Source organism: Saccharomycodes ludwigii, chromosome I (genome assembly GCF_020623625.1).
Source record: "Saccharomycodes ludwigii strain NBRC 1722 chromosome I, whole genome shotgun sequence".
NCBI classification, from domain to species: Eukaryota; Fungi; Ascomycota; class Saccharomycetes; order Saccharomycodales; family Saccharomycodaceae; genus Saccharomycodes; species Saccharomycodes ludwigii.
In genome coordinates this window covers 516,424-530,040 of record NC_060200.1, presented here as the reverse complement: position 1 = coordinate 530,040, position 13,617 = coordinate 516,424, and the positions used below count along the sequence as shown (strand labels likewise).

At 31.4% G+C, this 13,617-nt stretch overlaps 6 protein-coding genes across 6 annotated transcripts; 4 read left to right on the top strand and 2 right to left on the bottom strand.

Moving 5' to 3' along the window:
• Positions 1-1,108: 1,108 nt before the first annotated feature.
• SCDLUD_000201 (3'-5'-exodeoxyribonuclease) lies at positions 1,109-2,389 on the top strand (the record flags this gene model as incomplete). The annotated part of the gene is made up of 1 exon (XM_046078694.1): positions 1,109-2,389. The coding sequence occupies one exon, from the start codon at positions 1,109-1,111 to the stop codon at positions 2,387-2,389; it is 1,281 nt and encodes a 426-aa protein (XP_045936549.1).
• Positions 2,390-3,078: 689 nt separating this feature from the next.
• PTC2 (type 2C protein phosphatase PTC2) lies at positions 3,079-4,593 on the bottom strand (the record flags this gene model as incomplete). Its single annotated transcript, XM_046078695.1, has 1 exon — positions 3,079-4,593. The coding sequence occupies one exon, from the start codon at positions 4,591-4,593 to the stop codon at positions 3,079-3,081; it is 1,515 nt and encodes a 504-aa protein (XP_045936548.1).
• A 1,105-nt stretch (positions 4,594-5,698) lies between these two features.
• TRP2 (anthranilate synthase TRP2) lies at positions 5,699-7,237 on the top strand (the record flags this gene model as incomplete). The annotated part of the gene is made up of 1 exon (XM_046078696.1): positions 5,699-7,237. The coding sequence occupies one exon, from the start codon at positions 5,699-5,701 to the stop codon at positions 7,235-7,237; it is 1,539 nt and encodes a 512-aa protein (XP_045936547.1).
• A 305-nt stretch (positions 7,238-7,542) lies between these two features.
• Positions 7,543-8,211, top strand: PTH2 (aminoacyl-tRNA hydrolase; the record flags this gene model as incomplete). The annotated part of the gene is made up of 1 exon (XM_046078697.1): positions 7,543-8,211. The coding sequence occupies one exon, from the start codon at positions 7,543-7,545 to the stop codon at positions 8,209-8,211; it is 669 nt and encodes a 222-aa protein (XP_045936546.1).
• A 62-nt stretch (positions 8,212-8,273) lies between these two features.
• Positions 8,274-9,461, bottom strand: SHP1 (protein phosphatase regulator SHP1; the record flags this gene model as incomplete). Its single annotated transcript, XM_046078698.1, has 1 exon — positions 8,274-9,461. The coding sequence occupies one exon, from the start codon at positions 9,459-9,461 to the stop codon at positions 8,274-8,276; it is 1,188 nt and encodes a 395-aa protein (XP_045936545.1).
• A 1,553-nt stretch (positions 9,462-11,014) lies between these two features.
• On the top strand, positions 11,015-13,324 carry MET6 (5-methyltetrahydropteroyltriglutamate-homocysteine S-methyltransferase; the record flags this gene model as incomplete). The annotated part of the gene is made up of 1 exon (XM_046078699.1): positions 11,015-13,324. One exon carries the CDS (start codon positions 11,015-11,017, stop codon positions 13,322-13,324), a length of 2,310 nt encoding a protein of 769 aa, XP_045936544.1.
• Between the last annotated feature and the right edge of the window lie 293 nt (positions 13,325-13,617).

The window sequence follows — 13,617 nt, the reverse complement described above, 5'->3', positions numbered from 1 at the left end:
CCTGACAATGAAAGCTTTAGTAAATGTGATGGATTTGATGATTAAACAAAAGCTCTATGTGTTGATCATCTGAAATTTTTTTATTTTTTTCTAAGAATAGAAAGAAAAGGAAGAATGATGAAGATGTTCTTGAAAAAGAATAAAAGAAAAAAAAGAAAAAAAAGATATTTGAGAGGTGCCTTGATTATTTTTTGATAAAAAGGAAAAGAGAAGAGAGAGAGAGAGAAAAAAAAAAAAAAAAAAAAAAAAAAGTGTTATTGTTCGATTGGGAAGAGGAGTAGTAGAAAGAGGGAATAAAAATAAAATAAAATAAAATAAAATAAAAAGGTGGTGATGGTAAGAAAATAAGATAATGATGAGTTATTATATTATTTTATTTGTATTATTTGTATTTTTCTTCTATTATCTTGTAGTATTTTTACCTTTGAGGAGATGGGGATAAAGAAAAGAATAAATTAATCATTTCGGAAAATTAACATAGTAATCAAAAAGACACCTCTTTTTAATTTTATTTTCGAGTCAAATGAATCCAATTTGATATTTTCGAGGTTTATTTATTTATTAACCTTTTTTAAGCGGAAAAAAGGTTAACAGATGTGTGGATTGCGTATAAGAGAACCGTTAAGAAAAGAGTGTACTTCCCAACAAAATTGATCGAATAACTCAAGTATTAATTTACTAGAGAGATAATACCAATAATGATGGTGGTGTAAACATCATCTCCTGCAACCCTTTCAAATTGTGCAGAAACCTTCCGTAGGCATTATTTAGGAATTAAAGGGATTCTTTATTTATTTATTTATTTATTTATTCATTTTTTATTCTTGCAGCAAGCAGGCTGAATTTTCATCGAGCGATGCGCGTGTTGTTAAACTATATTCCAACCGAAACATTAAGATAACAATTAATAATATATTAAATCTTGTCATTATAATTATACTACAATCTAACAACCATAGAAAAAGAATAAAACAAATTTTCAATTTTTTACATGATTCCATCGCATGTCAAAATTATCTTATCAAAACAACCATTGAAATTACACTCTTGGAGAATAATAACCTACAAAAAATTTACTATTGTACGCAATATTAGTACAAAAAAAGCCATGGATTCTACTCCACCAAACAATTCACCAAAGTACTTCGACATAGGGTTCAACATGGTTGACCCAATGTATCAAGGTATATATAACGGCAAGCAAAAGCATAAACCTGATTTATTAAACGTCCTAAAAAGATGCCATGACACGCATGTCTATAAGTTACTAACAACAGGTTCAAGCATTAAAGAAAGTAAAGAAAATATTAAAATTATAAAATCTATTTTAAATACAGATACAATTGGTGATAAAATAGCCTTGTATTACACTATTGGTGTTCACCCATGTTGTGGGAATGAACTAGTCATTCCGTATTCTAATAGTACCATAGACAACCCTAGCAATGATACTGAAAATGATTCTATAGATTTATCAAATATCCAAGTAAAGAGGTTTATACAATCCAAATTTATAGAGTTATACAACTTAATATCGGAACAATTAATAAATGACGAAAAACATTTTAAATCGGTCGGTGAAATTGGTTTGGATTATGATAGGTTCCATTATTGCAATGAAGATATCCAAAAATTTGTTTTTGAACAACAATTGAAAATCACCTGCTTGTTATCCTCAGGCAATAGTCCACATAAAGACTTGCCCTTATTTTTACATATGAGGAATTGTTGTGACGATTTTGTTAAAATATTGAACAAGTTTATCAATGGATTTGTGGATTATTCCGATGAATTAGATTTCCAACAAATTATATATACCAAAGACAATAATTGCAACGCCATAATTGATCAAAAATCTGGTAAATTATATTACAAATTTAATCCTGCTAAAAAGCTAGTAGTTCATTCGTTTACAGGTTCTGCAACGGACTTGAAAAAACTGTTTGATCTTAATATTGCTAATCTATATATAGGTCTGAATGGTTGCTCCTTAAAGAATCAAGATATATTAGACTTATTATCACCTGCAGATAATGGTAACAAAACGCAAGAAAAAAATATATTGCCACTAGATAAAATACTATTAGAGACCGATGCTCCTTGGTGTGCAATTAGGAAAACACACCCAAGTTGGGATTTATTATCGCCAATGATGAATGACTTCCCAAATGAATGTTATCCCGATTTAAACAATTGGTATAGGTCTGTTAAGCCTGATAAGCCAGATAAGCTTAGTGATGAAGAAAGAAAAACCACTATGACTAAACCTAGAAACGAACCATGCACAATGGGACAAGTTGTCAAAGTTGTTTCTGAAGCTAAAAAACTACCCTTCAATCAAGTTATGCAAAGAATTTGGCAAAATACCTGTGATTTCTATGGAGTTTGAAATTTAGTTATATTTTATGCTATATTGTTGACAAATGCAATATCAATTCATCTGACAGATATTCCCTTTCATAACTTGTTTTATTCTTAAAAAAAAGGGGATTGGGGGTTAAAAAAAAAGAAAGAAGAAAACCGTTTTTTTTTTTTATTTATTTATTTATTTATTTTGTCAGCTAGCTACGGATATGTCATATCAAAATACCATCATACAATTAAAAAACTATATATAAAAATAATAATAAAATAAAAAGGAATACATTATAGATATACAAATATCTATGAATTTATAGTATACATGTAAGTAATAACACATCGCCAGATATTAATAATAACAAACGGATAAAACAAAATAGTGGACTAAAAAGATAGAAAAAATAGTAATAGTATAACCGATAAATCTAATCGCGTAAAAGACTATTAAGACATTTTTTTTTTTTTTTTTTTTTTTCTTTTTTTGTTAACACACGCAAAAACAATTTTTTAATTTAAATCTAGAATAAAAGGGGAAAAAAAAAATTAATAATAATAATAATAATAATAATAATAGTAATAGTAAAATAAAAAAAATAATAAAAAAATAATAAAAATATTTTTCCAAACAAAAAGATGAAAGGTTAAGACATGCTATTATTCATTATTAATTCATTCATTCATTCATTTTGTTCTGGTTTTTTTGCTTTTATTTCCCCTTTATTTATCTCCATCTTCTTTAATTTCTTCAATTTTACTTTTCGACTTATCCTCTTCAGTCTCTTGGCCAGGTTTCTCAGCGACTTTGTCTTTACCAGAAGCAGTACCGCCTACTAATGACTCCAGAACTTCAGATAATAAATGCCCTTGAATATAAGTCATACCATTTTCATCTCTGGTCAAACTACCATTTTGTTGCAAAAAATCATCCAAATTTAAAACAATTTTGCCATCATTTGAGCGAGTAAATGGACTATGTTCATTTGCTTCGTCATCTTCCTCTTCTTCTTCTTCCTCTTCATCTTCTTCTCCCTTTGTTTTGGTCTTACCATCCTTTGATCCATACTTGGAGCCCTTAACAGTAGAAACCGCTTTTTTGTCTTCTTCCTCATCATCATCTTCTAAAATAGCTCTTCTATTACTGGAAAATAGACCAGCATTGCTACCTCTGCAAAGACCGCCAATATTACCACTAGCATCATTTTTTGGATTGGTTATTTGAAAAACGGTACTTTCATCATTTTCTTCGTCATCTTCATCTTCAAAATCATAATAACTAAAAATCTTTTTTCTAGCGTTCACAAAACTGGTACCATCTGGGAGTATACGCTGCTTTAGTTCATCGCTATCAGAAGTACCATTAAAATGCTTTTCTTTAATTCTAGTAAACCAAGCATCCACACTCTCTCCGTCTTTCAATAATGCTACAATCATCATACTCATATTATCACACCCAATACCTTGTCCACCGGCATCTGGAGAACAACAAACATCAACAATCTTGGAAGAAATATCTTCCAAAGATTTCAAACTATCATCATAAACAATACCATAATGAATCAAATCTACACATTCTTGGCTGCTTAGACAGTCCCATATACCATCACAAGCTAATATAACAAACTCATCTTGTTCTGGATTTATGGAATGTTCTAAAATATCAGGATAAACAGTAACAATTTGTTCCTCCGGTGGCAAATCAGCATTTTGTTTGAATTCAAAATCACCAATAGCACGACTTAATGCCAAGTTACCGTTAACTCTGCTCATTTCTACAAACCCTCCAGCATTATAGATACGAGCTCTTTCTCCAGCATTGGTTGGTTTATGATCATACGATAAGTTTTTAGCCAATCCAGAACTACTTAAAACAGTTCTACTATCACCACTATTGGCACATATAATTCTATTTTGCAACTTGCTAATCAAAATAGTGGTTGCTGTACAACCAGAATGATCCATTTTTAAAATTTGGTCCTTTAAAATTTCTTCATCTGTATGTAAGAAACAATCAATTAAACTTTGCACATAATCCTGTTTTAAAAATGCCTCTTCTTTACTTAAAATCTTGGCAACATTATCCCCACTAAATTCAGCAATAGAGGAGCCGCCATGGCCATCAAAAACAGCATAAAACGCAACATGGTCTTTAAAATCCGTGGTAGTGGTCATGTTAGGCTTTAGTTCTAAACAACAAATATGTTCATCTTCCATACTCATACGCCATCCTTGCATGCAGCACACCCCGTATGATGTTAATGAGTCACTGGCTGATGCTTTTTCTTTGCGAATATCCGGATTAGATAATATTTGTCCCATTTCTTTTCCTTTGTTTATATATATATATATATATATATACCTGTGTGTGTATTACTCTATGTTTAGATCTAGGATATTATTATTAGTAATAATATTACTAACTGGTGTTATTTTTATCTTGGATTTTATAAGCGCCCTTTAGTTTATTTTTGTTTTTTTTTTTTACACCTTTAATTGCTAAAAAGGTTTTTATATGATAGTATATGCAGGGAAGTTTAATATGGTTATAAGTTTAATTATCAATAGTTTTTCTAATATTTCTATTTGATATTGAAGTTTGTTTGTTTGCTTTTTTTTTTTTAATATTAACTTGCTAATCTTTATAGTTTTATAATTTATAGAAGTATAAGTTGTTGTTGGTTTGTTATATTGTAGATTAACAGCGCAGCAATAAGCTGAGGAAGTATTTTTTTTACTTTCAAATAAGATTAAAAAAAATTTTTTTTTTTATTTTTGGTTCCTTTTTCGCTTATAATTTCAAGGAATCAAAAAATAAAAAATAAAAAAGAAAAAGAGAAAAATTTGTCTTGAATTGCTTTCAACAACAAAAAGAAACAAAAATTAAATTAAAATTGTATTATTTACAAGAATCTGTCCTTTTAACCAATTATTATCTGTTACCCGGTTAATTACACCCACACCACATCAGATATCTCTTATAAATATTCGTATCTCACTCTTACACCCCCCTCCCCAAATAATAATAATATCACCATTTACGATACATATCTGTCCAAACTGTTTTTCCTTTTTCTCTTTTACCTATTTTTTGTGGTGTGTGGGTGTAATGCAAATATTATATTTGCCTTTTACTTTTTTTTTCTTTTTTTTTTTTCTTTTTTTTTTTTCAGTATGTGACTCACATAATAAAGAAAAAAAGAGAAAAGTTTTTTTTTTCTTCAATTCTATTCATTGTTATTTTTTCATTTTCTAGCAACCTTACATCAACAACTTGTTTAAAAATAATAATAATTACAAAAAATTAAGAACATTAAACCACATACTGCAAAATTAGAATAAAATGAAGTTAGACATACAGCCATCGTTAGCATCCTTAAAAGACTACATTAAAGAAAACGATCCTGCTCAGCATGTAAACATGTATCCTATTTATGCTTATGTACCAGCAGCAGCAGCTGAAATAGCTTCTCCGCACATTGCATATTTAAAATTGTGCAAATTAAACGACCCTAAAAGATCCCCATCTTTTTTATTGGAAAGCGCCGCTGGTAATCAATTAGGTAGGTATTCTTTTATTGGATATAACCCTAAAAAATGCATTAAAACTGGCCCAAACACTGAAAACGGCGAGGTTGATCCACTAATTTTGTTACAACAAGAAATGAGTAAATATAAACTAGCTGAAAATGTTCCTGGGTTACCTGTTTTAAGTGGGGGTTGCATTGGTTATATCTCCTATGACTGTATCAAATATTTCGAGCCAACAACCAGAAACGATGATTTGAAAGATGTTTTACATTTGCCTGAAAGTATACTAATGTTATTTGATACTATTATTGCCTTTGATAATGTTTTCCAGAGATTTCAAATAATACATAATATTGATATCAGCAGTACTGATAATTTAGCTTCAGTTTATGAGGAAAGTTGTAAAATTATTCAATCTTTAGCAAACCAGTTATTAGCCCCCGATAACGAGCATAGTTATGAGCCAATTCAAGGTCCAATTAAATTGGATCAAACTTTTACTTCTAATATTGGTCAAGAAGGTTATGAAAACCATGTTGCGCAATTAAAAGGTCATATCAAAAAGGGTGACATTATTCAGGCCGTTCCATCTCAAAGAGTTGCTAGACCAACGAGTTTACATCCATTTAATATATACAGACAATTGCGTACAGTTAATCCTTCGCCATATATGTTTTATATTGATTACTTAGACTTCCAAGTCATTGGTGCATCACCTGAATTGTTATGTAAGTCTGACTCAAAAAATAAAGTGATTACCCATCCTATTGCTGGCACCATTAAAAGAGGTAGGACCACAGAGGAGGACGATCTTTTGGCTGCGGAATTATCATCAAGCCTAAAAGACAGGGCAGAGCATATCATGTTAGTCGACTTAGCGCGCAACGATATCAATAGAGTCTGCAACCCACTATCCACAAGTGTCGATAAATTATTGACAGTGCAGAAATTTTCCCATGTTCAGCATTTGGTCAGTGTGGTTAGCGGTACATTAAGAGAAGATAAAACAAGATTCGATGCATTCAGATCCATATTCCCAGCAGGGACAGTTAGCGGCGCTCCAAAAGTCAAAGCTATGGAGCTAATCGGTAAAATTGAGGGAGAAAAGAGAGGTTGTTATGCTGGTGCAGTTGGCCATTGGTCTTATGATGGTAAAAGCATGGATACGTGTATTGCTTTGAGAACAATGGTCTATAAAAATGGTATAGCTTATTTGCAAGCTGGTGGTGGTATTGTTTTTGATAGTAATGAATATGATGAATATATTGAAACTATGAACAAAATGAAGGCTAATCATAATACTATTTTAGAGGCCGAGAAGTATTGGGCTGAGAAAGTGGGAAGTTTGTAACTTGTATCGACATTATGTATTAAATAGTGCTTGAATTTTTTTTTTTTTTTTTTTTTTTTTTTTTTTTTTGGGTGAGGCTGCGATGTCTACAATGTTAGTAAATAAAATAAAAATGTTTCTAAATTTTCTTTTTTTTTTTTTTTTTTTCTTCTTCATTTCTTTTTTATCACTTTTCACCTTCCTTTCAAATTATCCACGGAATCAAATGGTAATCATTGTAGACAACACTATTTTTTTAATTACTTTTTAAAAAGATATTAAAAGTTTAAAATTAAAAAATTAAAAAAGAAAATAACATTATAGTAATGAATTTTCTTACTGTGCCTTCTCCAACAACCCTTATATTAGTATTATCCGCATTTGCTATAGGTTACAATTTTGGTGAACAAAACAAAGTTGAACCCTCTTTTAAGGATAAAAGCCAGAATAAAGATTCCAAAAAAAAAGATTCCAACAAAAAGCTTGTCAAAAATAAATTCCCAAAAGCAGGAGAGCATAACTCATACTCTGAGAATGAAGATGAGGACGAAGATGAGAATGAAGATGAGGACGAAGATGAGGACGAAATCGAAATTGACTCTTCCTCTTTAAATGATATTTCAGGTGAAGTGCGTATGGCATTAGTAATTAGACAAGATTTGCAAATGACAAAAGGAAAGATTGCAGCCCAGTGTTGTCACGCTGCATTAGCATGTTATAGATTGATAGCGACAGATCCAAAAAAAGAATCATACAATTTGCCACTAGTTAACAGATGGTTACATGGCGGCCAAGCCAAAATTACTTTAAAATGTCCTAATAAAGAAGATATGGATCTAATGTTTGCTCAAGCTATTTCTATGGGCGTCAATGCCTATGTTGTTCATGACGCCGGAAGAACTCAAATCGCAGCTGGTAGTGCTACTGTTTTAGGCCTAGGACCAGCTCCTAAAGCCGTGTTAGATAAAATAACAGGTAATTTGAAATTATACTAAACGATAGTTAAATCTTTATATATGTACGTTATAAACGGCCCAAAATAAATAAGTTAAGTAACTTACATAACCCATCTCTGTACCACAGTGGCATTGCATAAGCCTTCTTCTTTAATTGTATAATCCATATTTTCAATGGGTTTAACCGGGAATGTATGGTTTAAAGTAAATATACGAGTACTATCATTATTCACGCTGTTTTTCACATAATCATACAAAAACTCAACTTTATCTGTGGAATTACAATGTAAAATTTCTCTTTTACCATTGGCATATCTAATTTGGATGCTCGTATCTCCCTTCTTAGGCTCTTCTTCCTTTTTGTTTGTTTGTTCATGACTTTGCTTGGTGGCAGCTTCCTCATCTTCCCTTTCTACTGCTGCAGATTCATAGCTATCGCCTGGAACGGGCGAGCCCAACCTTTGGCCTTGTCCTTGAAACCCGCCTAGTTTTCTCTTTGGAGGCTTATAGCTTTCATCCAGTTTCTTATATACATTAACATCAACTTCTTGTCCAAATTCAACATTTAATAATTTAAGTGGGGCTCTGCCTTGATTCAATTCTTTCAAATAAAAAGCATTGGCTGGATCATCATACCTATATAATGGACCATCGGGTCCAACTTGAAATCCTTCTTTCCAAAACGTAATTTCTCTAGTGACTCTTCTTGGTGCAGAGTTATTCGGTTCATGAGAAAAATCTTCCACAACTGCACTGGGGACATCAATAGTTGACCCTAATCTATAACCTTTACCAGTGAAATGAGAACTGTTTTGTGACTCATTGTCATCGTTATCGTCACTTCCAGATGGCAACTCACCACCACGTTTTGCCTTTTCTAACAAGTCTCTGATCAAAAAATTAGAATCGTTAGGATCTGTGACTTCTAAACCAGAGGTTTCGCCCCCTGCAAAAGTATTTCTTTTATTATCTGGATCATCATCCCCATCATTACTGTTAGATCTTAGCAATTCAGAAAAGCTTTTAAATTTCGGTTTGCTTGTATTTTCCTTTTTACGGGGATTGGTACCGCTGCTGATTGGTGACGGTTGTTTTTGTATTGGTTTTGCAATTCCTGATTTAGCTTCTTTTTCATGCTCCCTTTTATAAGTTTTATCGTCATGGCGATCTGCAAAAAATGAATTGATTGCGGTATCTAATTCATCATTGGATTCTAACAAATAATCTTGTGCAACATTGGCTGATGCACTTGTTAATTCCATAAATTTTTGGATATTCTGGTCAGACATTATTGTTTTTTTTTTTTCCTTGTTTTTTTTTTATTTTTTTTTTTAAAAAAAATCCTTGTTATTATTGTTGTTTTTGTAATATGTAAATTAAGGTACTTATATATCTATGAATGTTAAATGACTAAGGAAAAAAGGGAAATTTTTTTTTTTTTTTGTAAGACTTCTGCAAAATATATTTTTGCCACCAATTAGTTACCCTGTTTTTTTTTTTTTTTTTTTTTTTTTTTTTTTTTTTAATAAAAAAATATTATTCAAGTTTTATTACTATGCTAGATAAAGTTTTTTTTTTGTTAAATATAATTGTATATAAATGCACATAAATGTTTGGCTAAATTATAGATAATATCGCTTTATAAAATCTACAGATTTATGTTAATTTTCACTTTAAATAGAAAAATATCTAAGCTTTTCATCTTAAAATTATTTCCAAAAGCAATAATATGAGATAGCTGACATTAGCCTTTTATAGGTAGGTTGTTTTTATGCAACAACTAAAATTTGCTTTCAAAATATTGATTTTCAAACACATAAAATGCGAATTGAAGTTTAAGGAAATAAAACAAAAATAAAAACATAACTTAGATTACAACCTTGCATCTTTTTCATTTTAAGAACTCGCTTGAAGAGAAAAACTAAAAAAAAAAAAATATAAAAAAAAAAAAAAAAACAGTTTTTTTTGTTGATTTTGCATTTATTCGATAAAAAGAAACTTTGCTGTATTCATTAATATTGATTGCGTAAAATTATTTTTTCTTCTTTTAATTTTCCTTTTTTTAGGATTTACAAATTGTTTTGCCTACTATCTCAACGGTGTTAATTTTTCACAACAACTGTGGTAATAACCTACTATTATTTAACTCTTTTTTTTTTTTATTTTATTTTTATTTTATTTTCCAAATATAAATACTTTATACGAGCAACTATAAGTCCGTTAAACGAAGTATTCTTCTAATGCGAACGTTGTACACATGTGCTCGTAACAAAATACATTAGAAAACGAGAAAGATCAAAAACTGTGTAAGTACTGCTCTGCACAATATAACAATCCCCTCTCTCCCTTTTCGCTTAACAAAAAAAAGAAAAGTGTGTAAAACTGGAAAATAATCACCGCAAACAAAATGGAACAGTAAAGAGAAGGATAGAATTTATTTCTATTTTTTTCACATGTGCTCATACTAAATATTCAAAGAACGAAGCACAACAAATGATTTTTTCTTTTCTTTTTTTTTTTTAGGGAAAAGAAATAACAAAAAAAAAAAAAAAAAAAAAAAAAGAAAACTGGAAAAAATTTTCTCCATTGATTCAAAGTAGTAAATAACAATAGTTTGCGAGAAACAAAAAAAAAATGTATATAAAGGAGCAATCATTTTTGGTTATCTAATAAGATTTTTTTCTTCAAACTCATTCATAATTATTATACTTTTCTCTCTGTCAATTTATTTCCTTTCTATCCCTTTATTACATCATTCTCTTATTAATAAATATAATCATAAAAACACAAGCACAAAAGCTTTAGGAAAAAAAAAAAAAAAAAAGCAATCAAAAAGATAGAAATGGTCTCCTCATCTGTTTTAGGGTTCCCAAGAATCGGTGCCAAAAGAGAATTGAAGAAAGCTACTGAAGCCTACTGGAGTGGTAAAAAAAGTGTCGAAGAATTGTTAAAGGTTGGTAAAGAAATTAGAGAAACTAACTGGAAACTACAAAAGGAAGCTGGTGTTGATATCATTCCATCTAACGATTTTTCCTTTTACGATCAAGTCTTGGACGCCTCTTTGTTGTTCAATGTTATTCCTGACCGTTATACCAAATATGATCTATCCGAGATTGATTTGTACTTTGCTATGGCTAGAGGTTTACAAAGACAAGCAACTGAAACCTCTAAAAAGGTTGATGTTACTGCTTTGGAAATGGTTAAATGGTTTGACTCCAACTACCACTACGTCAGACCAACTTTCTCTAAATCTACCGAATTCAAATTAACTGGTGCTAAGCCAGTTGATCAATATTTAGAAGCTAAGGCATTGGGTATTGAAACCAGACCTGTTTTGATTGGTCCTGTTTCTTTCTTGTATTTAGGTAAGGCTGACAAGGACTCTTTAGACTTGGAACCTATCTCTTTGTTGGACAAGTTGTTGCCCGTTTATGTGGAATTATTGAAAAAGTTAGCTGCAGTTGGTGTTAAGTCTGTTCAAATTGACGAACCTATTTTAGTTTTGGACTTGCCTGAAAAGATACACGGGGCTTTCCAAAAGGCTTACAAGTACTTTAGTGAACAAAAAGATATTCCAGAAATTGTTGTTGCTTCCTACTTTGGTACTGTTGTTCCAAACTTGGCCGCTATCAAAGGGTTACCTGTTGCTGGGTTCCACGTTGACTTAGTCAGAGCCCCAGAGCAATTGAACGATGTTGCTGCTATCTTGTCTGACAAACAAGTTTTGTCTGTTGGTGTTGTTAATGGTAGAAACATTTGGAAGAATGACTTTGCCAAGTCCACTAAAATTGTTGAGGCTGCCATTGCCAAATTAGGTGCTGACAGAGTCATTGTTGCTACCTCTTCTTCCTTGTTACATACTCCTGTTGATTTGGACAACGAATCTAAATTGACTGAAGAAGTTAAAGATTCATTTTCCTTTGCCAAACAAAAATTGTATGAAGTTACCGTTATTGCCAAGAAAGTTTCTGGTAAAGATGTTGCCGCTGCTTACGAAGCTAACGCTAAGTCTATTGCTGGCAGAGCAAACTCCACCAAAATCAACAACCAAGCCGTTCAAAAGAGAACTGCTGCTATTACCAATAAACTTGCAACCAGAGCTGCTCCTTTTACTGAGAGATTAAAGGAACAGATCCCTGTCTTTAAGTTACCATTGTTTCCAACTACCACAATTGGTTCCTTCCCTCAAACAAAGGAGATTAGAGTCACAAGAAACAAGTTTCAAAAGGGTGCTATTTCTGCTCAGCAATACGAAGATTTCATTAACAAGCAAATCGAAGAAGCTATTAAGATTCAAGAAGATATTGGTTTGGATGTCTTAGTTGAAGGTGAAGCATCTCGTTCTGATATGGTTTTCTTTTTTGCTGAACAATTGGATGGTTATCAGTTTACTGAAAATGGTTGGGTCCAATCTTATGGTTCTAGATACGTTAGAGCACCAATTATTTATGGTGATGTTTCCAGACCAAAGCCTATGACCTTGCGTGAGACTGTTTATGCTCAAAGTTTGACCACAAAGCCTGTCAAGGGTATGTTAACCGGTCCAGTTACAATGTTGAGATGGTCTTTCCCAAGAGATGATTTGGATCAAAAGACTCAAGCTAACCAAATTAGTTTGGCTTTGAGAGATGAAGTTTCTGATTTAGAAGCTGCTGGTATCAAGGTTATTCAAGTTGATGAACCTGCTTTAAGAGAAGGTTTGCCATTGAGAGCCGGTGCTGAAAGGGATGACTATTACGAATGGGCTGCCAAGGCCTTTAGAATTTCCACTTCTAGTGTTGCCAACAAGACACAAATTCATTCTCATTTCTGTTATTCTGACTTGGATCCTAACCATATCAAGGCTTTGGATGCTGATGTCGTTTCCATTGAATTTTCTAAGAAAGATGATGCAAACTATATTGCTGAATTTAAGAATTATCCAAACCACATTGGTTTAGGTTTATTTGATATTCACTCTCCTCGTATTCCATCCACAGAAGAGTTTATCGAGAAAATTGGTAAGATTTTGGAAAGTTATCCAGCCGAAAAGTTCTGGGTTAACCCAGATTGTGGTTTGAAGACTAGAGGCTGGCCAGAAACTATTGCATCTTTGACTCATATGGTCGAAGCTGCTAAGTACTACAGAGAAAAGTATGCTGAAAAGAAATAATTTTTTTAAAATTTGTCTTTGTTCTAGGATTCAACATCATGAAAGGTTTTTTATTTTATTTTATTTTATTTTATCTTATATAACAACTTGTATATTACAACGAAATTCAACATTAGCGGTAATTAATTATGTATATATATAATATATATGTATATGAATTTTTTTTTTTAAAAAAAAAAAAAAAATAAAATATATCATTTTACTTTTAGCGGGGGCAGTTTTTTTTTTTGTTTGTTTATAATACAGAGATGTGGAGTGGGTATATGTTTTATTCACTTTAAAATTCACCAGCT